This window comes from Herpailurus yagouaroundi, unplaced genomic scaffold (genome assembly GCF_014898765.1).
Source record: "Herpailurus yagouaroundi ecotype Mexico unplaced genomic scaffold, PumYag 205, whole genome shotgun sequence".
Classification (NCBI taxonomy): domain Eukaryota; kingdom Metazoa; phylum Chordata; class Mammalia; order Carnivora; family Felidae; genus Herpailurus; species Herpailurus yagouaroundi.
The window spans coordinates 926,790-951,638 of NW_024412436.1; the positions used below are offsets into that span (position 1 = coordinate 926,790).

Genomic DNA, 24,849 nt, shown 5'->3' on the forward strand with positions numbered 1-24,849 from the left:
ATAATATACTATGTTCTGTGAAAAGATGTATAAAAATCTGTATTTGTATAAATTTGTCTATATTTGCATAAAGAAACTGAAAAGATATCTAAAAATTTAACATTGAATAAGAAGATGGATGACAGAGATTAGAAGGATATTTCTCATTGTAACTCCTTTATCCTTTTTGGGTTTGAACCATGTGAATGTATTACTTAGTTTTCAAATCACATGCTTGAAAGAAAATTAGTATCTTCCCATAGGCCCAGATGAGTTTATAGTTGAGTTCCAAACGTAGAATATATCCAATGGTACAAGGTTAGATGCAATGCCTTCAAAATAAGGAGTAAGAGGATACTGCCTACTATCTTTCTATTCACAATTTTCTCAAGGAACTTGCCAGCATGAGATGACAAAAAGAAAGTAAAATACAATGAAAAGGATTAAAAAAATTTTTAAAGAAGAAAAATTTGCAGAGAAGCTACAATTTCCTATACAGAAATCCTAAAGAATAATCCACATATTATTAGAAAAACAGAATATAAAAAGGTAGCTGGGTTTAAGATCCACATATAAAAAACTGGACATCTATACACAACAAAATATAATTTTTAAGATATATTTACAATAGCAACAAAAAATAGCTTCCCAGAAATGAACTTAATAAAAGATATACAACCATGAAAATTTTAAAAAATAATCTTACTGAAAGACATTAAGAGACAAAGAAAAATGTGTCCTATTTATGGATAAGAAAACTCAAAATCTGAGTCATCTCAAGATTCAATAAAATTCCAAACAAAATTTGACATGACATTTGGGGAACTCAACAGGATAAGTCCAAGATTTATAGGAAAAAGCAGAGCAGAAGAACAGCCAAGTCAGTCCTGAAGAAGATGAGGCAAAAACTTGCTCTACCAGGTACTGAGATCCATAAAGCAAAAGGAAGTGTGGTGTTGCTACAGGCATCGATAAACTGGCCAACAGAACAGAACAGGGAATAGAGAAACAAACCCATGCTTAGAAGGAAACTTTGTGATAAAGGTACATTGTAAATCAGAGGGGAAAGTGTGAACTAAAGAATAAACAATTATCTAAACAGCAACATGGTGAGGGAAGAATGAGTCCTTTCTCCATACTATATTAAAAAAAATCCAACTGGGATTAAAAACCTAAATGTGAAAGGCAAATATTTTGTAGAATTTTAAAATTTGAGTTATCTTTTTTTTTATGCCAAAGAAATCTGACATATAACAAATCCAAAATTGTATGACAGGTAAGTACAACTACATTAAAATTAAAAGTTTCTATTCATCAAGACACTGATAAGAAACTGAAAGGATAATTCACACACTAGAGAAAATATGTGCAACATATATAATTTATATGTTCCATCCAGAGCTAAGATAAAATGTTACATTGTATCCATTTTCTAAGATAAACAACTGCTAAGTTAGACTTCTACTAACCAGTTAAAAAAATAAAGCTTGGGGCGCCTGGGTGGCGCAGTCGGTTGAGCATCCGACTTTAGCCAGGTCACGATCTCGCGGTCCGTGAGTTTGAGCCCCGCGTCAGGCTCTGGGCTGATGGCTCAGAGCCTGGAGCCTGTTTCCGATTCTGTGTCTCCCTCTCTCTCTCTGCCCCTCCCCCGTTCATGCTCTGTCTCTCTCTGTCCCAAAAATAAATAAACGTTGAAAAAAAAATTATTTTTTAAAAAATAAAAAAATAAAAAAAAATAAAGCTTATCAATAGAAAACATAGGATAAAATAAGCATTTCAGAGGAGAGGAAAAACTGGTACATGAAAATATGCTCTATCTCACTGGTGATCAGGGACTGACATCTTTCTGGATAAAAACTCCACAACGGCAGAGATCTCAGTCTATTTTGTGAAACAATGTTATTCCAGCACCAGCAGCATCACTTAACATGTTCAACCTAACATGCTCAATAATCGAATGAACAAATGAATAAAGACTCAAAATCTAGAATGTCAATTATCCTTTAATTCATCTATAGATTTGATACAACCAATAAAAATGCCAGCATTTTTCAAAGAACTCAAGAAGATGACTCTAAATTTTAAAATAAAAAACAAAGAGACAAGAATAGTGAGGTATAACCTCTATAAATAGAGGTATAAACTTGTTCTACCAGATATTAAGACTTCTAAAACTACAGTGAGACTGTGTGGTCTTAATATACCTTAGGAGGAGTAAACTACTTACAATCAGGTGAAATCAGTTAAAGGTGTTCTAAAGTTACATGAAAAGACACATACGTGAATGAGCAAACACAAAATATGCAATAAACACATATACCTCAATACATGCTGTTTGGCAGAAACATTAAAATACAAATGGGTAGGGGCGCCTGGGTGGCGCAGTCGGTTAAGCATCCGACTTCAGCCAGGTCACGATCTCGCGGTCCGTGAGTTCGAGCCCCGCGTCAGGCTCTGGGCTGATGGCTCAGAGCCTGGAGCCTGTTTCCGATTCTGTGTTTCCCTCTCTCTCTGCCCCTCCCCCGTTCATGCTCTGTCTCTCTCTGTCCCAAAAATAAATAAACGTTGAAAAAAAAAATAAAATAAAATAAAATAAAATACAAATGGGTAGCTATGACTACTTCATACAACTTCATCCCAACATGTCTTTGCTTGAAATTCAAAATTTTGGAGTATAAACACTTAAGCTGTCTGTTACTGACTACAGAGGCTCTTACAAATAAAAACAAAACCCCCAAATAACATTTTAATTACAATTGCAGACAATCATTTCCTCAAATCTAATATATGACATGAGGAAAAATGAGCTTTTAAAATTATCCCTTAAAACACTTTAATAATCTGGTGTTCATTTTCAAAATGAACCTAAATGTACCAAAAGGAGCAAAGGCCGACAGTAGAAAATAAGCACTCTCTTTAAAGTTTAAAGAGTTTTTCCTTAAAATAAGAAAAAAAATAATATATTTTTAGTAAATCAGTATGATGGTGATTTACTCAATTCTTTTTTGAACAGCTGCTTTTGAGCAATTAAATAAAAAAATCTAATGAAACTATTGGTAGAGCACACCTTATTTCCCCCCATGAATCTGTTCCTTTGCCTATGTTCTTAGTTAACAGCAGAATTATAGAACCAAGTAGTAGTCAAAATCCTGGGAGATTTCCGAGATAACTCTCTCCACATCCAGTTACTAACCAGGAGCTGCCAATTTTATCTGCTATATTTTTCATATCCCCCTCTCTTCTGTATCTGAACTGCCAATGCCTTAATTAAAGCAGGTTCCTAACTGGTTTCCATGCTCCCAACTGCATTCTGCTGTAGGCCATCCTTTGAGGACAAGCCTTCTTAAGACACCACTGATCTCACGTTACTTCCTTACTTAAAACAAACACTGACCTCTGTGGTCTTTAATAAACTTCAAAAAATTTTAAGCTAAGGGGCTCCTGGGTGTCTCAGTTGGTTGAGCGTCCGACTCTTGATGTTGTCTCAGGTCATGATCCCAGCCAGGGTCGTGGGATCACGACCAGTGTTGGGCTCTACAGTCAGCGTGAAGCCTGCTTAAGATTCTCTCTCTCTCCCTCTGCCCCTAACACACACTTGTGCTCTCTCTCTCTCTCTCTCTCAAAAAAAAAAAAAAAAAAAAGAAGAAGAAGAAAAAAGAAATATGCTCCTTTTAGTATGTCTCCTTATTCTTACAGTTCCTGAATGCCTTTGCCTTCCTCATTTGTGACTTCCTATGAATCCTTCAAGATTCAGCTCAGGAATTACCTCTTCTAGGAAACCCTCTCATCCTCTCTCACAGGTATATATCATCTCTGTTCCTACAATAACCTTTCAGCAATACTTCTTACACTATTTCATAATTGTTTAACTAGACTTATTTTTGTGTGTGGGTGTGACCTTAAAAGGAAAGGCATTTTATCTTCAGTTCTGTATCCCAGGACCTAAGATAATTATACTACCAGCACCTGTCAATCATAAATGCTTTTTAAGTGACTACATGAACAAATTAATCCTAACATAAAAGCTTACCATAATATATGTACATATATAGATTAAAGTACATAATTTATTAAATTTTATATTACTTACCAAATTTTAGTGCTGCAAGGATTCAACATATAAAGATCCATATTTTCTATAAGAATAGCAGATGTGCTCTGTTTTAAAAGGGGGGAAGGGAATAAATTACTTATGGGAAAATATTTATTTCAACTCTAAAGACTTCTAGAATTTCTACATTTTTAGATCTTCAAATACTAAGATTCTAAAACATTCATTTGAGAAGAAGGCATAAAAATGGCTGAAGTTTACCAGTTATGTCTGTAAGTGTTAAGTTAGCCTTATGACAAAATGTTTAAAATTAAATGTCTGTTACCATAAAGGAAAAATGATTTTCTATTAGCTATTTCCTTTTTAAAATCTCAACAGGTTTAAAAGTTAAAAATAAGATGAATGCCCTTCAGTAGATGAACAGAAACTGTGGCACATCCAGACAACAGAGTATTATTCAGTGCTAAAAATGTGAAGTCAATTTGAAAAGGTTACATATGGTATGATTCCAACTATGTGACATTCTGGAAAAGACAAAACTATGAAGATACTAAACAGACTGGTGGTTGCCAGGAGTCGAGGGGAGGAGGAATGATAGGTGGAGCACAGAGGATTTTTAGGGCAGTAAAAATACCGTACATGATACTATAATGGTGGGTACATGTCATTACACATTTGCCCAAACCCAAAAACCATGTGGTAAGATGAACTCTAAGGTAAACTATGGACTTCAGCTGATAATAATGTGTCAGTGTAAGTTAATCAACTGTAGCAAATGTTTCACTCTGGTGGGAGGTATGTTGATAATGGAGGAGACTAAACATGTGTGGGTGTAAGGGGTATATGAGAAATCTCTACCGTTCTTTCCATTTTGCTGTGAATCTATAACTGCTTGAAGAAAATAAAGTCTTTGAAAGAAAAAAAAAGTACAATGTATCAACCAACAGAAGAACTCATACAAGAAAATGTCTCTAAAAGCATAATCCTGCATTTATTAGTGAATCAGAAAAATAGCTCATGTTAAAAAATAGTTCTCAGCAAAATAATATAGATATAGACAGATATTTCTGAGCAAACAGTTGCCTTTATTTAATCAAGTTAGTAGTTTCTTATATATACATATATAAGAAATTTATAGTTAAGTACCTTGGCTTCTGGATTAGCTGCCAAAATTTTGGCACCACATTCTACTGAGGCATAATTATTTCGATTTTTCTGGACTTTTTTTGTCGCATGTAGACCTCCATTAGAAGATGGATGCATTGACTGACCTGCAAACAAACCTTATTATAAACATATATATGTAATGATTATCATTAAAAATACTCCCAGGAAACAATGATCACAAAAGCAGTAAGTTGCTGTCTAGTGAAGACCAGGTTTTAATGCTTAAGAGAATATTTTCAAAACCCATTAAGCAATTCAAACTGCTTTACTTTAATACTTTAAAATATTTCTAAAAAACAAATTACAAAAATCCACATTACTTGATTTATGTCTACTCTCAAAATGGAACTTATCCATGAGAATCAAAATATTGTGCATACATATTTTATTAAGGATGAATGTTGTCCTTCTATCTCTAACATTAAGAATTTTTAACTCTGAAATAGCCAAAAGAAAGTATAATATCTTAGTCCAACTCCATTTACAGTTTAAAGCTTTATAACTCAAAAGTTTCCATGCCTCAAATTTCCTTATAAATTGAAATAAACACCACTGCTCTGCCTACTTTATCTTATTTTATCCTCATTCAGTAATTTACAAGAATGGGTTTTAATTAAGATTAAAATTATATAATTATACACAGGTAAATTATATATGTGAAACCAACAGTATCTTGGTAAGTTTCACCTTTAAAAGGCTTTCAAAAGCTTTATTTTACCAACTGTAGACAGAAATGCACATTTAAATCAGTCCTCCCGGGGCGCCTGGGTGTGGCACAGTCGGTTAAGCGTCCGACTTCAGCCAGGTCACGATCTCGCGGTCCGGGAGTTAGAGCCCCGCGTCAGGCTCTGGGCTGATGGCTCAGAGCCTGGAGCCTGTTTCCGATTCTGTGTCTCCCTCTCTCTCTGCCCCTCCCCCGTTCATGCTCTGTCTCTCTCTGTCCCAAAAATAAATAAACGTTAAAAAAAAAAAAAATTAAAAAAAAAAGGAATCACAACGCTTCCATACTTTTTTCTTTTTCTACTTCCATAACTTTCTTCTTCCATTCATCAAATGTTGGTATATCTTCTGGGTCTTTGGGACTTGTTACAGATGTATGGTCAATTTCCCCTGGTTTTGTATAATCAGAACTCTGAAAAAAAATGCAAAAGAATACACAAAAAACAGTAAGTCATAAAAGAATATACAAATGTTTTTGTGAAATTAAAGTCCAATTTTATATTTGAAAGACAATATTTCAAAAAAATGAAAAATGTAAAAAGAAAAGGTTTGGTTTACTTAAAAGTTGAGTTTCTCTTGAAAAAATTGAAATCTTTTACCAAAGCATCACAAAACATATTCTTCACGTTTGCAATATAAGCTAGGCTGTAAAAAACTTTATAATATACCCTAAGCAAACAATTACTTCTACATAAACCATACAAATTAGTAAGTACTATAGTTGTAATGCATCCACCTTAAAATCTAAGTTAAAATAATATATGCATTAAAGAAAGCTAACTAATTCTAGATATAGCATGTTGTTTCTAAAAATTCCTTAACAGGAATTACCACTCTCATAAAAATTTTAAGGTGGATTTAAAAACATAAAGAAACACAAAAAAATCTAAAGAAAAACAAAGCTTTTAAAGAAACTATAGAAAAATCTTCATATACGAAAGGATTTAACAAGATGAAGAAAGAATAAATCATTAAAAAAAGGCTGATACATTTGGCTGGATTAAAATTTTTAAATTAAACATATCACAAAACCATAAACTACATGGTACAATAAGTCACAAGCTGGAAGAAGTATTTGCAATATATGCAACCAATAAAGGATTACTACCAAATATAAAAACTACCTACAAATCAATAATGGAGGAGAGGAACAATAAATTTAGCAAAGAAAAAATATAAAATAATCGATAATCAAGGAATGCAAATGAAAACCAGAGACAATAAATTATACCAATCTGATGAAGGTTCAAGTGTGGCATGTCTGTTGAACCATAAGACACCTATTAGACTGCTGAAGGGAGTTCTAAATTTAGCAGTACTGAGGGCACCTGGCTGACTCAGTTGGAATAGCATGTGACCCTTGATCTCGGAGTCATGAGTTAAGAGCCCCACATTGGATGTAGAGATTACTTAAATAAATAAGTAAATTTAAAAAAAATTTTAGCAATATTAACTGAAGATGTGCATACTCTATGAGCCAGTAATTCCACTCTTATGTATTAATATCAGTGAAAACATGCGCATGTGACTAAGAAAGTATGCAGGAATGCTTATGGCAGCACTGTTTATAATATCCAGAAATTAGAAACAACCTAAATACCCATGTATTGAAGAACAGATAAATTGTGGTAGTGAAATACAACAGTGAAAACAATTGACAGACAAATCTCAAAAACAATGTTGAGTCACATAATAGTTGAGAATGAGACCATTTTATACTGCTTCAAAATATGCCAACTAATAGTATGTATTGTTTATAATAATACTTTTGGAAAAAGTTTAAAAACACATTCTTAAACACACACACACACACACACTGAATTTTAGATACGTGTTCTATCTGAAGGGGAAGAAATATAACTGGGGAAAGGCAAAAATTCAATTTGTAATTTTTTTCTGTAAGCTGAATAATGTATGCAAGGATGTTCATTCCATTATTTATTTCTGTATTCCTAAAACAATGCATAACATATTTACAAACAGTTCCTAGAGAAGTGCACAATATTTATTTAGACAGCTTACTCTGCCAAATAGCACAAGTCTCATATAGTACACATGTGCTATATGGTATAGGGCACATTTTCCCTAATACAAGTACTCACTATATTAAAGCAAACTTTTAAGGACTGACACTAGTATATTAGAATTACACTAATACACTAGAGTATTAGAATTACACAAATACAAATACCCATAATCTCTTGATTATTTTAGATATTTTCTTTGCTGAATATATTGTTCCTCTCCTCCATTACTGATTTGTAGGTAGTCTTTGTAGTTGACAGTAATCCTTATCGGTTGCATATATTGCAAATACTAAAGAAGAGTTAGCAAATTGGTTCCCATACAACCTCTGTGTTGGAGTGTTTTGCAGAACAAACTAACTGACTAATAAAGTACGTGGCTATTAAAAATATATATAGCAGAGGGGCGCCTGGGTGGCGCAGTCGGTTAAGCGTCCGACTTCAGCCAGGTCACGATCTCGCGGTCTGTGAGTTCGAGCCCCGTGTCAGGCTCTGGGCTGATGGCTCAGAGCCTGGAGCCTGCTTCCGATTCTGTGTCTCCCTCTCTCTCTGCCCCTCCCCCGTTCATGCTCTGTCTCTCTCTGTCCCAAAAATAAATAAAAAACGTTGAAAAAAAAATTTTAAAAAAAATATATATAGCAGAAAAGTATTACCACTAATTTAATTTAAAAATTAAATAAAAACCTACTTTGAACACAATTTATAAAAATGTACCTAGCTGAGACACTTTTTTCCAGGATATTAATTTATTTAGGAGGTAATTAATACAGTTAAAAATTACAGCCTTTTATCGGTTAAGCATCCAACTTCGGCTCAGGTCATGATCTCACGGTTTGTGAGTTCAAGCCCCACCTCAGGTTCTGTGCTAACAGCTCAGAGCCTGGAGCCTGCTTCGGATTCTGTGTCTCCCTCTCTGTCTCTTCCCCACTTGCACTCTGTCTCTACCCCTCCCCTGCTCATGCACATGCACGTGTGCTCTCTCTCTCTCTCTCTCTCTTAAAAAGTAAATAAATATTAAAAACAATTTTTTTTAATAATTCTCATTGAAGAGCCTAAATTTAACACTGTATATGGAGTTAAGCTTATATACTGAAGATACTCAAACTTAACAATCATACCTTCTATATAGCTCTCCAAGAAAATGCTTAAATGAGGACTTTATATATCTGGTATCAAACAGCTGATGGTAGCAGAAAACCACTTAATTATAAAATACCAAAGACATTTCACATTTGGAACAACTTCATGTATGAACAATATACTGGAGACCACTTGCTCTCAGAAAGCACAGCTCACTCCTCAGTTCCATATTCCTCATTAACTACATAATCCCTGTTTTTATGGCAAATATGGTTAGCAAATTGCAAGATTAACAAAAAATAAAAATACATATAATAAAGTAGGAAATAGTGCAAGTTATATACCTACCTCATTTTTTAAATTATCTGAAGCATTCAATGCAGATTTTGGATCACCACTACCCTGATCACTTGCTGAAACCTTTGATTCAAATTCTGATTTTGTTATTTTTCCTTTGCCATGTGAAGATGACACATTTTCTATATGCTGGCCAACAAGGCTATTTGAAACCAAAAAGACATATTAAAAAATTTCAGCTGAATAACAAGTTTATGCAATCTAATCTGTTACAACTATCATGTACAAAGTAAACCAAGAAAGGAGCACAAAGGGATTAGCTTTCTCTCAATCATAAAGTGGAATTAAGTATGCACCAAAGTCCATTCAAACAAGACACTGCTATTATTACAGAATTATAAAAGGGAAAACAATGGCTCACACCCACCTTTCAGGTGGACTAACAAAGGAAGGCTGGTCAACCGGAGTATTTGCATCAAGAACCTCACCAACATCGCAATCAGTTTCAGACTGCTCAGTTTCACTTGGCTTGGTTATAGGAATAGTACCAGACTTTTCTATTTCACTAAAAATAGAAACAAAAAATACAATCTGGTAATTCAATGAACACAATGTGGCATAAGTTAAAAATGGTATTAGTGATTTTCAAAACATAATCTAAGACAGGAGAATTCTTTACAGTTTGGCAGGCTGTTTTCAAGAGTTCACTTATTTCAAATCACATAAAGTCAACTGCTGACTCTTGATCTGTTAATGCCCTTGGCCTTTAAATAGCTAACTGCTAAGTTTTAAAACAAAATATCATACATTAGTGCTTGGTCTCATAAAAAATAAGATTTTAAAATTATTTATTTTAACTGCATCTTCCTAATGGGTCCTTTCCAGGTTAGTATATTCTACCAATATTAGTTGTTGCCTATAGTATCAAAAAATAATCGGGGCGCCTGGGTGGCGCAGTCGGTTGAGCGTCCAACTTCAGCCAGGTCACGATCTCGCGGTCCGGGAGTTCGAGCCCCGCGTCAGGCTCTGGGCTGATGGCTCAGAGCCTGGAGCCTGTTTCTGATTCTGTGTCTCCCTCTCTCTCTGCCCCTCCCCCGTTCATGCTCTGTCTCTCTCTGTCCCCAAAAAATAAATAAACGTTAAAAAAAATTTAAAAAAAAAAAATAATAATAATCTATTATCTCTATTAACATTTCAACTGAAGTTCTTAAGACACTTTTAGAATTTCACTTAAAAAACACATACCCTAATATGTTCTGCTACTCACTTCCAATTCACGAAGCAGTCATGTTCAGGATAAAGGGAAGATAAGATGTACTGTCTATATATATATTATTTAGCCTTAAATTCTTTCTGGAATAAGTATTATTAAATACTGTCCATTATTTCTAAGCCTGTCTTCTGTTTCTTTCTTCCTTACCTAGGATAAACACCTAAATGAAAACTCTAACATCTTTAAGTAAAACTCCTTCACCCCAGCCCCCTAAGTTCTTGAGAAGAATAAGTGTTTTTACAAGTACTTATGATAGGGCACTTGGGTGGCTCAGTCTGTTAAGAGTCCGACTTTGGCTCAGGTCATGATCTCGCAGTTTGTGAGTTCAAGCCCCATGACAGGATCTGTGCTGACAGCTCAGAACCTGGAGCCTGCTTCAGATTCTTTATCTCCCTCTCTCTCTCTGCCCCTCCCCCACTCCCTCCCTCTCTCTCTTTCTCTCTCTCTCTCTCAAGAGTAAATAAACAGTAATAAAAATTTGGGGGGAGGGGGAACCTGGGTGGCTCAGTCAGTTGAGCGTCCTACTTCAGCTCAGGTTATAATTTCACTGCTCGTGGATTCGAGCCCCATGATGGGCTCTGTGCTGATAGCTCGCAGCCTGGAGCCTTATTTATATAAATAAACATTTTTTAAAAATTTAATATTTTTAATAAAAAAATAAAAATAAAATTACTTATAGTTAAAAAAAAGTAATGATAATAATATTAACTGACACATATATTTTTACTATGTACCAGATATTACCCTATCCAATTTTTAAATATATATTAATTCATTTGATATAGGAAATGATTAATGCAGTATGAAGGGAATTTGTTCTTTGTAGTGTTGCTGTAAGGAGCTAGAAGAGTACATAATCGATTTTCTAAATTAAAGAAACCTTAGATCTACAAATTCTGAGTATTTACTATCAAGTTTGAACAAGGGAGCTATTCGCAAAAAGACAGACCTACCAATGGAATGCTGCAGTAATACTTGATGGAAGTGAATAATCTGACATTTGAATCTGATAATTATAAGGAAGATTACTCAAATAAGCAGTTACTTAAACAAGTAGAACCTCACTTTATGGGATGTAGATTTCATAGCTAGGATCTACTTCACTGAGTTTGGAAGCAGAATAAACACTGGTTATATCATAAGACCATTACATTAAAATAAAATCATTATGCAAAACAAGGCATCATAACTTAGGTCTGCTACATAGCCTAAACTTCAAATCTGAATTTCAAGCTGCCTTATGTGATAAGACATTTTTCCATCATTAATCTAATGAGATTCTCTTTTTTTCTTTGTAATGACTTACTCAAGCTTTGAGATTGGAGTGATCTCTGAGGTAGATGAGCTGGAAATATTTTCAATGTTTTCACTGCCCACAGTTACACTGGAAGAATCTTCATGTAGATCAACTGGAGGGAGTGTCTCAATCACAGATGGACTTAACTTTTTTGACTCTGCATTCTGTTTAAAAAAAAAAAAAAGTTACATTAAATGTGGAGGTTAATACATTATCTCTTTAGCTATACAGGATTTTATAAAATTATGTCTCAAAAGTGACAGTACCAAGAATGTACTTTTATAAAAATCCTTTCTTCTAACATTATCCCCCAAGGAATACATTTCATATTAAAATATAAGCTCTAGCCATTTTTCCTGGCATTTCACAAACTAGGACAAAGAAACCTGTCTTCCTTCTTTCCTATTTTCTATCAGGGCCCACATATATTTCCCTCTTACTGTAATTAATGCTAGCAGCAACAAAGAAATCATATGTAAATATGAAAAATAGTACAATACATACTTCTTGCCCTATAGCAGTTTAGAAGATAACGTGCATATAAGTGAAATAAGTCATACAGAGAAAGACAGATACCATATGTTTTCACTCTTATGTGGATCCTGAGAAACTTAACAGAAGTCCATGGGGGAGGGGAAGAAAAAAAAAAAGAGGTTAGAGAGGGAGAGGGCCAAAGCATAAGAGACTCTTAAAAACTGAGAACAAACTGAAGGTTGATGGGGGATGGGAGGGAAGGGAGGGTGGGTGATGGGTACTGAGGAGGGCACCTTTTGGAATGAGCACTGGGTGTTGTATGGAAACCAATTTGACAATAAATTTCATATTAAAAAAAAAGATAACGTGCATAAATAAAGAACAACACAGAGCATGTACACACAAGTACACAAGTACAATTACAATGCAATACATGATTCTCACTGCTCCTTCAGTGAGCAATGATGCTCTGGGCCATTCACCCCTCCAAAACACAATCTGAAATCTACCTAATACCACTCATATTTGAAACCTCTATCAGCACATTCTCTCCCACAACCAATACTAAATAGAATTAACCTTTCCCTTTCCTCTATGCCTCCACTATTCTCTTCTATACAGCACCTCAAACACCTCAATTGCCTTATTTATGTCTCTTCTTCTTCAAGTATACTATAAACATCTTGAGTAAGAACTGTGTTCTCTTGATCTTCATGTTCCATAGCACACAGTAGACATTTAATGCTTATTAAGTATCAAGTGAGAGGTACTCAAGCTCAGTTCAAAGAAAACAGAAACTATGGACTATTACAGACTAGAAGAAAGAGGACTGTAAAGAAAAAGAGGACCAATATGGGAGCAGAAAGGAAACACAAGGTATAGAGTCCAAAGAATACAAAATATGATCATTCGGGGAATTATTTACACTGAAATGAAAAATTCACAAAGGAATACAAATAGTTTGTATTTTATGGTGGAGGCCTTGAGAAAAGGAATATTAACATTATCATTTTAATATGTATTCAATGTAAAAAAAAAATCAATGAGATAGTTTATACTTTTTTTTTTTTTAATTAAGTCTCCAAAATCCAATATGTATTTATAGCAAGTCTCTATTTGGACTGGTTGCATTTCCAGTGCTCAAGAGCCACGTGTAGCTAGTGGCTACTATACTGAACAACACAGGTCTATAAGACGCAGTAAGCACTTCAAAGTATTTGAACATGATTACACCATGATAAAAATTCTAGAGAATGAACAATGGCAGGACTGTTCAGGAATAGTCATATAACCAGAAGGGTAACAGAGAACACTTTCTTACTCTATTGTACAAACATTTGACAAACATCTTCCAGAATCCAATAAAATGAAACACTATTTGTACTTAGTCCAATTAAGTCATAAAATAACTCTGACTGTATTTAAAAAAAAAAAAGAATTCTCCCTCATTTTGAGCTGAAGTTTGCTTTTGTTACTGCTTGAGATACTTAGTTTTTCCTTAATCTTTCTTCCTCCAGATCAAATATCCCTAGTTCCTTCAGCTATTCCTGATATTAAATGGGTTCCAGATGCTTCAGCATTCCAGTCAGCTTATATTCTTGTCTAGTTTTTAATATCTTTCATAAAATCTGGCATAGAAAATAGAAAATAATATTCATGATGTAATATAAAAGGAAAAGGGAAAACATATTTTAACCTATAATTAATTCATATTCCACACTGAGTGACAAAAGTTTGGTATAAAAACATTCTTTGTTTTATATACAAATACTTCCTTTTAAGTTAGAAAACAATTTCCTGACATCTAAAAATCTAAAGAGACAAAGATACATTACAGTGAGCCAAAATGGAACCTAAAAAGAAATGAGAACTTATACCCAAACTTTTACTACAAAGAAAATGGTCACATTTATTATTAAATCTGCAATTTTGCATTTTCTCAAAAGCAGTACTCTTAGCAGGTGAACAGTATTAAGGCCAACAGCACGACAATTCAAAAAGAAAAAATAAAAATTCACAATATGATGACCAAACAGAAGTTTCCTATCTTGCAAAGTAGTTTTAAAAGACACATCATCAAAAATCAAAGCAACATAGCTTACTTGTACATCCACAGCAGAGTCATCTTTCAATTTATGTTCTTCTGGAGGAATAGGTAAGTTTGAACCCACTTTTTCCGATAATTCGGCATTGATAGGTCCCTCTCTTTCATCCTATATCGCAACAAAGAAAAAAGGCTAACTGATAAAATTGTTTCACAAAACAGTCCTAAGCAATATTATATACTTTACAACCACAACACTGTCTTGTATGCACTTGACTGTAATTACTTTTATTTGTTTACACGGTTATTGTCCATCTTCCTGCATCCCCTTCCTTGCCACCACAGTGAAAACGGACACTAAATGAGTTCAAGACCCTCATTTGATTTCTTAATAAGCACTTTAGTCCTACCACCCAGCACTATGTATGTGGCAAGATCTCTAATAAGTGAAAGTACGTACATACAGCTCTTTGTGCCATCTCTTTTGACACTTACTTTCAAGTTAGGATTTCAGGTTTAAATATATTTTCTAGCTATACATTTCATAAAAGCAAAGTTCATATTCTTTGTTTATCTAAACAATATATATCAGGTACCTAAATGTTTGCTGAGTTATGTTTCCCCCCTAAATGTTTTGCTTATATTTACTCTCACAACATTCAAGTCTTCAAATTTCTTGTCAGAGATTAGATCAAAGTCTCATAGACTGTGAGTGAAAGTATGAAATTATACTCTTCCTAAAGAGATACTCATTATTTGACATATTCAGCTTAATACAGAAAAATTGAAAATGAGGACTGGTAAATAGTTGCTTTTCATAAATCTTTGACAATTATAACTTCATCTATTAAAAGGCGTATAACAACATTCTGATATAGCGCTCTCAAACATCACTCCATCACACACACATAGACACACACTCTCTCACACAGAACAGGATATTTGGACACAGAAGTCCAAGGTATGTTTTTAGTTAACTTCAGCTACTTTACCTCTTATTCCTCTATGAAAAATCATCTCCCTTTTCTTCTACAAAATTTTAGTTCCATTTTTTCCTGATAATTGCTACTAGACTCAGAAAGCACACATAAAAAATAATTTTGCCTCAATTTTATTTTTATTTATTACAGAGAGAAATAAGGGAATATTAGCATTATTATTTTAATTTGGGGCGCCTGGGTGGCTCAGTCAGTTAAGCGGCCGACTTCGGCTCATGTCACGATCTCGCGGTCCGTGAGTTCGAGCCCCGCGTCGGGCTCTGGGCTGACAGCTCAGAACCTGGAGCCTGTTTCCGATTCTGTGTCTCCCTCTCTCTCTGGCCCTCCCCCGTTCATGCTGTGTCTCTCTCTGTCTCAAAATAAATAAACGTTAAAAAAAATTAAAAAAAAAATTTTTTTTTAAAGAAAAATGATTCCCTTTGTCCTCCAGTGGCTCTCTTGAGCGGTCTTTTTGGTTATACCAATGTATGAAAAAGGGCACTCATTACTCTGGATGAAGTATGTAATAAGAATTTTTGTTTTTAGTATCTTAAAAAGTTGCTTGGCCCTATAAAAGGTAGTCTTCAGAGAGGAGACTGATCATTCTTGGGTGAATATAGGCTCCAATATGGGAAAATACCGTGGGACTATGGAGCAACAAGTGTGAAATGCCAACTTGGACAGGGAGAATGGACTCTCATTCGTGGGCTCGGATTAAAGTTATCTTTAAGAATCATTAGAAAAATGACTAAACATGAGAATATGAAATAAAACAAGCATGTCTTTAATATCCAATTCACAGGGAACAGTGACTGTGTGGCCAGAAACTCTTGTAAATACATCTATCTCCTCCAGAGCTCTCCTCTTACCCCTCTAGTTAACTGGAGGGACTAACAGCTTTCAAAATAAAAACATTTACAATTAAAAAAAAAAAATAGAGATTCAGCAGCAGTCTTCAGAATTTTAAATGCTCCATCACAGAAATATATCCTCGTTAACTCCAAAATTTGCATAATCTACTCTAAATGTCATGCCAACCATCCAGGCATGTAATTATAAATCTGTATTTTCACACACACATGCATACACAAGCACATGTGCATATACATAACTGAGAAACAATGCAAAAGTTTGTCAATAAAGAAATATTTAATAAATTATGAAATATCTATATGAATGAATAAAAATGTAGCCATCATAAGAAAATAACATAAAGGGGCGCCTGGGTGGCGCAGTCAGTTAAGCGTCCAACTTCAGCTCAGGTCACGATCTCGCAGTCCATGAGTTCGAGCCCCGCGTCGGGCTCTGGGCTGATGGCTCAGAGCCTGGAGCCTGGTTCCGATTCTGTGTCTCCCTCTCTCTCTGCCCCTCCCCCATTCATGCTCTGTCTCTCTCTGTCCCAAAAATAAATAAACGTTGAAAAAAAAAAAAAAACAAGAATATAACATAAAAAGGAGTCCATGAGATATTACTGGGGCAGAGGGAAAAGTCAATTTGTAGAATATTTATAATGTGACATTTCATGGAAAATAAAAATATTAATCTGTGTGCCATATAATGGCATATAGATAACTACAAAAAAACTGTCTCAATCTTTTCACAAGAAACAGTAAATTATGGCTCCTTTGGAGAGGAAAATAGAATATAAACATAAATATTTTATAGTTGGTATAAATGACTTCTATACAGTTGATCCTTAAACAATGCAGGGTTAGGGATACCAAGCCCTAGCACAGTCAAAAATCTCTCTATAACTTTTGACTCCCCCAAAACTTAACTTTTAATAGCTTGTTGTTGACCAAAGCTGTACCAATAATATAAGCAGTAAATTACCACATATTTCGTATATTATACACAGTATACATTTTTACAATGAAGTAAAAGCTAGAGAAGGGGTGCCTGGGTGGCTCATTCGGTTAAGCATCCGACTCTTGATTTTGGCTCAGAGGTCATGATCTCACAGTTTGTGAGTTTGAGCCCCATGTGGGGTTCCACGCTGTCATCTCGGAGCCTGCTTGGGATTCTCTCTCTCCCTCTGCCCCTTCCCCACTCACACACAAGCATGCTCGAAAGAAAAGAAAAGAAAAGGAAAGGAAAGGAAAGGAAAGGAAAGGAAAGGAAAGGAAAGGAAAGGAAAGGAAAGGAAAAGACTTAAAGAAGCTAGAGACAAGAAAATGTTAAGAAAATCATAAGAGAAAATACATTTACAGTACTGTACCATAAAAAATCTGCATATTAGTATGGACACACATAACTCAAGCCCATGTCATTCAAGAGTCAACTGTATTTCAAAATATATATATTGATAGGGGGAAGCCAAGTCTAGTCAATACTCACCTTTTTCATTTAAAATGATACAATAATAAATGATTTACAGATCTGGTCTGGTTTTTTGGACTATCTATTCACTCCATCAAATTATATAAAAAACTATATAACCATTGACTGCAGACTCTCCCTATAATCCTGATTTCTAAGTTCTTATAATAAAACTGGTGTTTCTTTTGAAACCCTTTAACTAATTAGAGCATTAAAAAGTGAGCCACTGGTTTTCAGTTTTCTGAATAGGTATTATTTTCCTCCTTACTCTAGGACTAAGGATGTTAGAACATTCTAAACATAAGCAAAAAGAATAAACATATAAATATTTCAGAGATAGCTTACTTTCAGAATTACCTGAGTAACTCTTCAGATTACAGTGAGAATTACAAATCACCAAAAATTATGACATAGTATTTCTGAAATTACTTTTATTCTGAATGTTTTGAGGAAGTCTTAGAAAGCTGACACACAAATTACATTGTCAACTTTATTTAAGGTACCTTTTTCTGGAATTGTACATCTTCATTTTCTAGTGCACAATTGTCATCTTGAGAGTAATATGATGAATCTGAAGAACTCTCTTTACAACATACACGCCAACTGGGAAGCCTGTAAAACATCCACCACCACCAAAAGAAAGAAAGAAGGAAAAGTTGTTAAGCCAACACATTCCCTACCATGGGCTAGAATTTGAGGCAATAAACAAATAGATGGCTCTTACACTAATGTCCTAAAGAACTTAACAATTTAATGAAGACAAATATACATAAGACGAGGGTTTTTATTTAATGCCCTGAAAACAAAAACCATAAACAGTGTGTTATCAGCATCCCAAATTAAGGCATTATGAATTTCATAAAGGTGAAACAGTAAGGCCTTCACAAAAGGAGTGTCTGAAAATTATCACAAAAGGAACAGAAAAAGTTGTCAAAGGGCTAACACCCTCAGAAAGTACCAGATGCCAATAATATTTGAAATTTTACTAAATACTTAAGAAGAGATAACTCCAAGCTACCTAAACTATTTCAAAGCACAGAAGTACAGCTTCCAAAATATTTTTATATAGGAACATGGTAGTGATATCCAAAATTAAGAGAAAGAGCACACACAAGTGAATACTACAGGTTAATACAACTTAGGAAATAGGACACGAAAAGTCTAAATGAAACAATTAAAAAAAAAAAAACAGTCTTTAAGGACATACCAAAGAAATAATATACCACTGTTATGATCAAGTAGAGTTTAGCTCTGATAGTCAAAAGTGGTTGAAATAACAGAATCTGTTTATTTAGTTTACCATGCAAAAAAAATCAAGGAAAAATATGATTATCTTCATAGTCACTGAAAGACATCTGATAAACTTACACATCCATCAAGATTTTTTTAAATAGGAAAAAGCAGATGTTTACCATGGAAACATATATTCATAATACACAAGCCTGAAAGTCAGTACCAAACTTAGTGAAGCAACTTAAAAATAACCCTATTTAGATCTGAAACAAGACAAGAATGTCCATTATTGCTAGTATTACATAATATGATAAAGGATATAAAAATGGAAAAAGAGACAATAAAATCATCATTAATTGCAGATAATGAGTTTATACAGGTGGAAAATTAAAAAGAACCACCTATTAAAAGATATCTTGGGTATAAAAATTATATTCTTAGGTATAAAATTAAGAATCAGGGGTGCCTGAGTGGCTCAGTAAGTTGAGCGTCCAAGTCTTGATTTCAGCTCAGGTAAAGATTCCAGTGTCGTGGGATCTAGCCCCACATCAGGCTCTGCACTGAGCATGGAGCCTGCTTAAGATTCTCTCTCCCTCAGTCCCTCTCCCCTGCTCACGTGCTTTACTCTCTCAAATAAATAAAATAAACAAACAAACAGAATCAACTCAACTCTACTAAAACCATCACAACCAGTTACAAGATGAAATAGAAAAATACCCATTTGTAAAGAAACAATACTAAAATATACACTTAGCTACAAATCAAAACCACAATAAGATACCACCACACACCTGTCAGAATGGCTAAAATTAACAACTCAGAAACAACAGATGTTGGTGATAAGCAGATGCAGGGAAAGGGGAACACTTTTACACTGCTGGTGGGAATGCAAACTGGTGCAGCCACTCTGGAAAACAGTATGGAGGTTCCTCAAAAAATTAAAAAAAGAGCTACCCTATGACCCAGCAATTGCACTACTAGGTATTTACCCAAAGGATACAAAAATGCTGATATGAAGGGGTACATGCACCCCAATGTTTACAGCCACACTATCAACAATAGCCAAATTATGGAAAGAGCCCAAATGTCCATTGACTGATGAATGGATTAAAAAGATGTGTATACACACACACACACACACACACACACACACACACACACACACTGGAATATTACTTGGCAATCAAAAAGAATGAAATCTTGCCATTTGCAACAATGTGGATGGAACTAGAATGTATTATGCTAAGCGAAATAGAGAAAGATAAATATATGATTTCACTCATATGTGGCATTTAAGAAACAAAAGAGATGAACATAGGGGAAGGGAAAGAAAAATAAGATAAAAACAGAGAGGGAGGCAACCCATAAGAGACTGTTAAGTACAGAGAACAAACTAAGGGTTTTTGGAGGGGTACTGGGTGGGGGGATGGGCTAAATGGGTGATGGGCACTAAGGAGGGCACTTGGGATGAGCACTGGGTGATATCTGTAAGTGATGAATCACTAAATTCTACTCTTGAAACATTACACTGTATGTTAACTAACTTGGATTTAGTAAATTTAAAAATAAATAAAATAAAATATAAACTTAGCAAGAAATGTTCTATTAAGTAGAACTGCTTCAAATTGCCAATATTTGACAATTCTCTGACATGGAAAAGTCAAATTATAAGATTCAAGTTAGTATATACAGAAGATTTGAAAGATATTTAAGAGCTAAAGATGTTTTTAAGGAGACAGGCTGACTCTAAAGTTTATATAAACTGTAAGAATAGTCAAGAAGATTTTAATTTGAGGAAACTAGATGTCTGTGAAACCACAATGGTTACAACAATATGGTACTGAGATTAGAGGGGGAAAGGGAATCCCCAGGGTGACTGGAAATAGAAATCCTAGGATGACAGCTATACACAGAGAACAGAGGGCAATCTGTCTAAATTGGAGGTAATGAGAAACTCTTAGAAGAACCTTCTTTCAGAGGATGAAACTGACGGCATACCTGACAGGTCTTTGAAAATCTTAACTACAGATTTATGTAACTGGCAGTTTGTAATTAAATAGAAACATAAAGGGTGCCTGGATGGCTCAGTCAGTTTTGCTCAGGTCATGTGATCTTACGGTTGGTAAGACTGAGCCCTGAGTAGGGCTCTGCGCTGATAGCTCTAAGCCTGCTTGAGATTCTCTCTCCTTCTCTATGCCCCTCCCCCACTTGAGCACAAATACATGAGCACTCTTTCTCTCTCAAAAATAAACATTTAAGGGGCGCCTGGGTGGCGCAGTCGGTTAAGCGTCCGACTTCAGCCAGGTCACGATCTCACGGTCCGGGAGTTCGAGCCCCGCGTCAGGCTCTGGGCTGATGGCTCAGAGCCTGGAGCCTGTTTCCGATTCTGTGTCTCCCTCTCTCTCTGCCCCTCCCCCGTTCATGCTCTGTCTCTCTCTGTCCCAAAAATAAATAAAACGTTGAAAAATAAATAAATAAATAAACATTTAAAACATAAATTCCTTGAGAACCAATTCCTAACCACTTTAACCTCACCCCACAAAGCCAAAACTTGCAAATATAAGGTGCTTAATAAATATTTGTTAAATGAATGAAAGGTCTGTGGAGAAATGTTTTGTAGCACACACCAGAGGGAAATTCAGTCCTTTTTTATTCCTCTGCCATCACCACGTCACCTCACCACTACCACTCCCCAAACTCATCCACCCACCACTTCATCACACACATAAACTCAAAAAAAGAGAGTCTGGAGACTAAGAGGATATTTATCCTTTTTTGTCAGCTTCTCCCTACCAATGTGGCATGGATTTGCCATTCATAAAGAAAGGCATTAACTGTATGATTAAACAAAAATCACATTTGAGTGCCATTTAGGATACCAAGCTTTACACACTTTAGTGAAACAAGAGTATCATACATGCTGGTTATTATGCTTACAGAAAATACTCACTAACATCCAGTCTGAAAGCCTTACTAGTCACAAGTACCAGTAGTTATAAAGTATGTGTGTGTGCATGCTTTTCAAAGAAAAATGACCATCTGACATCTTGAGCAAGAAAAATGTTTAAAGGATTAAAAACAGTAAATCTATAACAAAATCAACCAAAGTAGAATCTACATGGCTGAAAAGTCATCTTTAAAAGAAAACTTACATTAAGCAGATTTTAAATTTAAAATTTTTCTTTACGCAAACTTGGAAAAGGAATTTTTTTGGTAACTTTATGTACTTATTATCTTATCATTATGGTAGTGTCACAAATGTTCTACCAATCAAACTGTCATTTCCTTTTACATGTAGTTGATGTTCTAATCTAAATGATACAACCAATCAATATACTTAGAAAACCTAGCAAAGGCATATGGCAAATAGTCAATAAATACTCAAGTGATTTCTTCTTCCAAACTTTTTAAAAACCATTTTCAACTAAAAATATGTGTATAAATATGTTCATATATATATATATGTACACATACACATATGTATATGTATGTGTGTGTGTATACATATATACATACATGTAGATATATAAATACACACACACACATATACACTGAACATGTAGAATATTCTTATGGAAAACAAATCATTTTCTGGGTAGGAATTTTGAGGGTGAGGGTGGGAGGGGTAAAAATACCATCAATCTAGCTTTGTGTTCTCTAGCTTTAGGTTATCTTTAACAGAGAACTACACACACACACACACACGCACAAACCCAAACAGTGTCTCAAGAACTAAGAAATATAACAAATCAGTTTTATCTATACAAGTAACTGTACATTAAAAAAAAAAAAAGTTTTGCAAACAGGGGACCAAATTACCAAAGATTAGTACTATTCTCCAAAACTTAAAACATGAAGAAAAACTTACAGGAACCATTAAATCAATCAACAAATTTCATAAAAATTTAGTCAAAACCAAAATGAGATCAAATTTCAGCTGATAGAATGACCTAATTTTTAAAATTTTATTTAAGAGCTGAAATTGCGACATAATTTCCTCAAGACCTTTAAACATCAACGAATTCAAAAGCTCTGGACTTCAGCAAATAATTATTAGGGTCTGATGGGAGGTGAAAAATAATAGAAATAAAATTTAAGTTGGGATAGCATTCCTGTTAAGAACATGCCTAGTGTGTGTGTGGCTATCTTTCATGGACCTTCTTTTATTAAAGTACTTCCTGGGGCAGCTCAGTCAGTTAAGCATCCAACTCTTGATTTTGGCTCAGGTCATGATCTCAAGATTTGTGAGATCAAGCCTCGCTTCGGGCTCTGTGTTGACACTGTGGAGCCAGCTTGGGATTCTCTCCCCACCCCCCTCTGCTCCTACCCTGCTCATGTTTGCACTTTCTCAAAATAAATAAAATGAACTTAAAAAATAACTTCCTGATAAAGGGCCTAAAAAAGTCATAGCCTTGACAGATAGATAGAGCAATAGATTGAAAGATCTCCACTACATCAGTTATGTTATGGTGTAAAATTACAAATACTACTATAATTTACAGGCAAGGTTTCAAGTCATGACCACCAATGTTGAATTTAATAGTCATTATAACTATTAGTGGAGAAAAAAAATAAAATTTCATAGAAGGGATGTAGTAATGGAAATCTTTCCATTCCTTCAGGAGGTCATGATAACGGAGGTATATGGCAAAGATGTGCAGAGGTGCATAATATTACAAGATACATTCGACTGTGACAATTTGCTAGTTGGCCTAGCATAATGGTTAAAAGAATGAGGTCCAGAGTCACACAGCCTGTATGACCTTGGGCAAGCTCATTAAATAAACATTAATTTCTCTGTGCCTATTTCCTCAAAATAGTATTACCTATTTGAGGGGACTGTTATAAGGATTTGATGAGCTAGCTTAAAGCCCTTAGAACTGTGACAGCACATAGTAAACACAGTATTAGGCATTATGCTTACTAAAACAAAAAATATTTTAATTCTAAGAGAATAAAAACAGGTATTTTGGGGTTGGAACATGGTTCAGTGACAATAACAAACTGATGTAGAATGTTAATTTTTACTTTTGAACTACCCCTAACATCTTCTTTCATCTCTTGCCCACAGCTGATCAGATATAAAATTAAAATGTCTTTGACACTCAAAATTTATCCTAGCCTCTAAGTTCTATAACCTTGAATAAATAGTTAATTAAAAAAAAAACCTTTTGGGGTACCTGAATGGCTCAGCCTGTTAAGCATCCAACTCTTGATTTCGGTTCAGGTCATGATCTTACAGTTTGTAAGTTCAAGCCCTGTGTTGGGCTGGCTCTATGCTGACAGTGCTTGGGATTCTCTCTCTCTCCCTCTCTCTGCCCCTCCCATGCTTCTCTCTCTCTCTCTCTCTCTCTCTCTCTCTCTCTCTCTCTCAGAATAAATAAACTTAAAAAAAAATTGTCAAAAAAACACTTTGGAGATTTTTTATCATCTGCACATGATTTCTTGGTCAGTTCACTTGATTATATTGTTAAATGGTGGGTTCTTTTTTTGTTAGGTTTATTTATTCTGAAAGAGAGAGAGGGAGAGAGAGACAGCATGCTCACAATGGGCTAGAGAGAGGGGGAGAGAACATCCCAAGTAGGCTCTGCACTGCCCGTGTGGAGCCCGACATGGGGCTCAAATTCACCGACTGTGAGATTATGACCTGAGCCGAAGTAGATGTTTAATGGACTGAGCCACCCAGGCGCCCCTAAATGCTGGGTTCTAACCAACATAAACAGAATTACACTGAGGAATTTAAATCAGTGTGCAATTAGGCTGGCATCCTGCATATGGAAATACCTCCACACAACTGCTTTCAAAAAAATGTGTTCACTTTTATTGAAGTATTTATAAGTACAATTGTAGGACATTTTAGTTTAAAACTATTCCACTACTTGATCCCCCCCCCCAAAAAAATTGCTAGGCAAAG

General features: G+C 34.9%; 1 protein-coding gene across 6 annotated transcripts in view; it reads right to left on the bottom strand.

Annotated features, from left to right (window-relative positions):
* SUCO (SUN domain containing ossification factor) overlaps positions 1–24,849 on the bottom strand; it is a 93,077-nt gene that overhangs the window by 48,459 nt on the left and 19,769 nt on the right. For 3 of the 6 annotated variants that reach the window (XR_005783569.1, XM_040451674.1, XM_040451675.1), the window contains exons 2-9: positions 18,206–18,314; positions 14,465–14,575; positions 11,898–12,055; positions 9,746–9,883; positions 9,370–9,520; positions 6,206–6,329; positions 5,177–5,313; positions 4,070–4,137 (exon numbers count right to left, since the gene is read on the bottom strand). Coding sequence is in view for 5 of the 6 variants with exons in the window: in XM_040451674.1 (XP_040307608.1) it covers positions 4,070–4,137; positions 5,177–5,313; positions 6,206–6,329; positions 9,370–9,520; positions 9,746–9,883; positions 11,898–12,055; positions 14,465–14,575; positions 18,206–18,314 (996 nt within the window). In the remaining variant the exon portion in view is untranslated. The remainder of the gene's footprint in view (positions 1–4,069; positions 4,138–5,176; positions 5,314–6,205; positions 6,330–9,369; positions 9,521–9,745; positions 9,884–11,897; positions 12,056–14,464; positions 14,576–18,205; positions 18,315–24,849) is intronic. The other 3 variants (XM_040451672.1, XM_040451670.1, XM_040451671.1) reach the window with 3 other exon arrangements.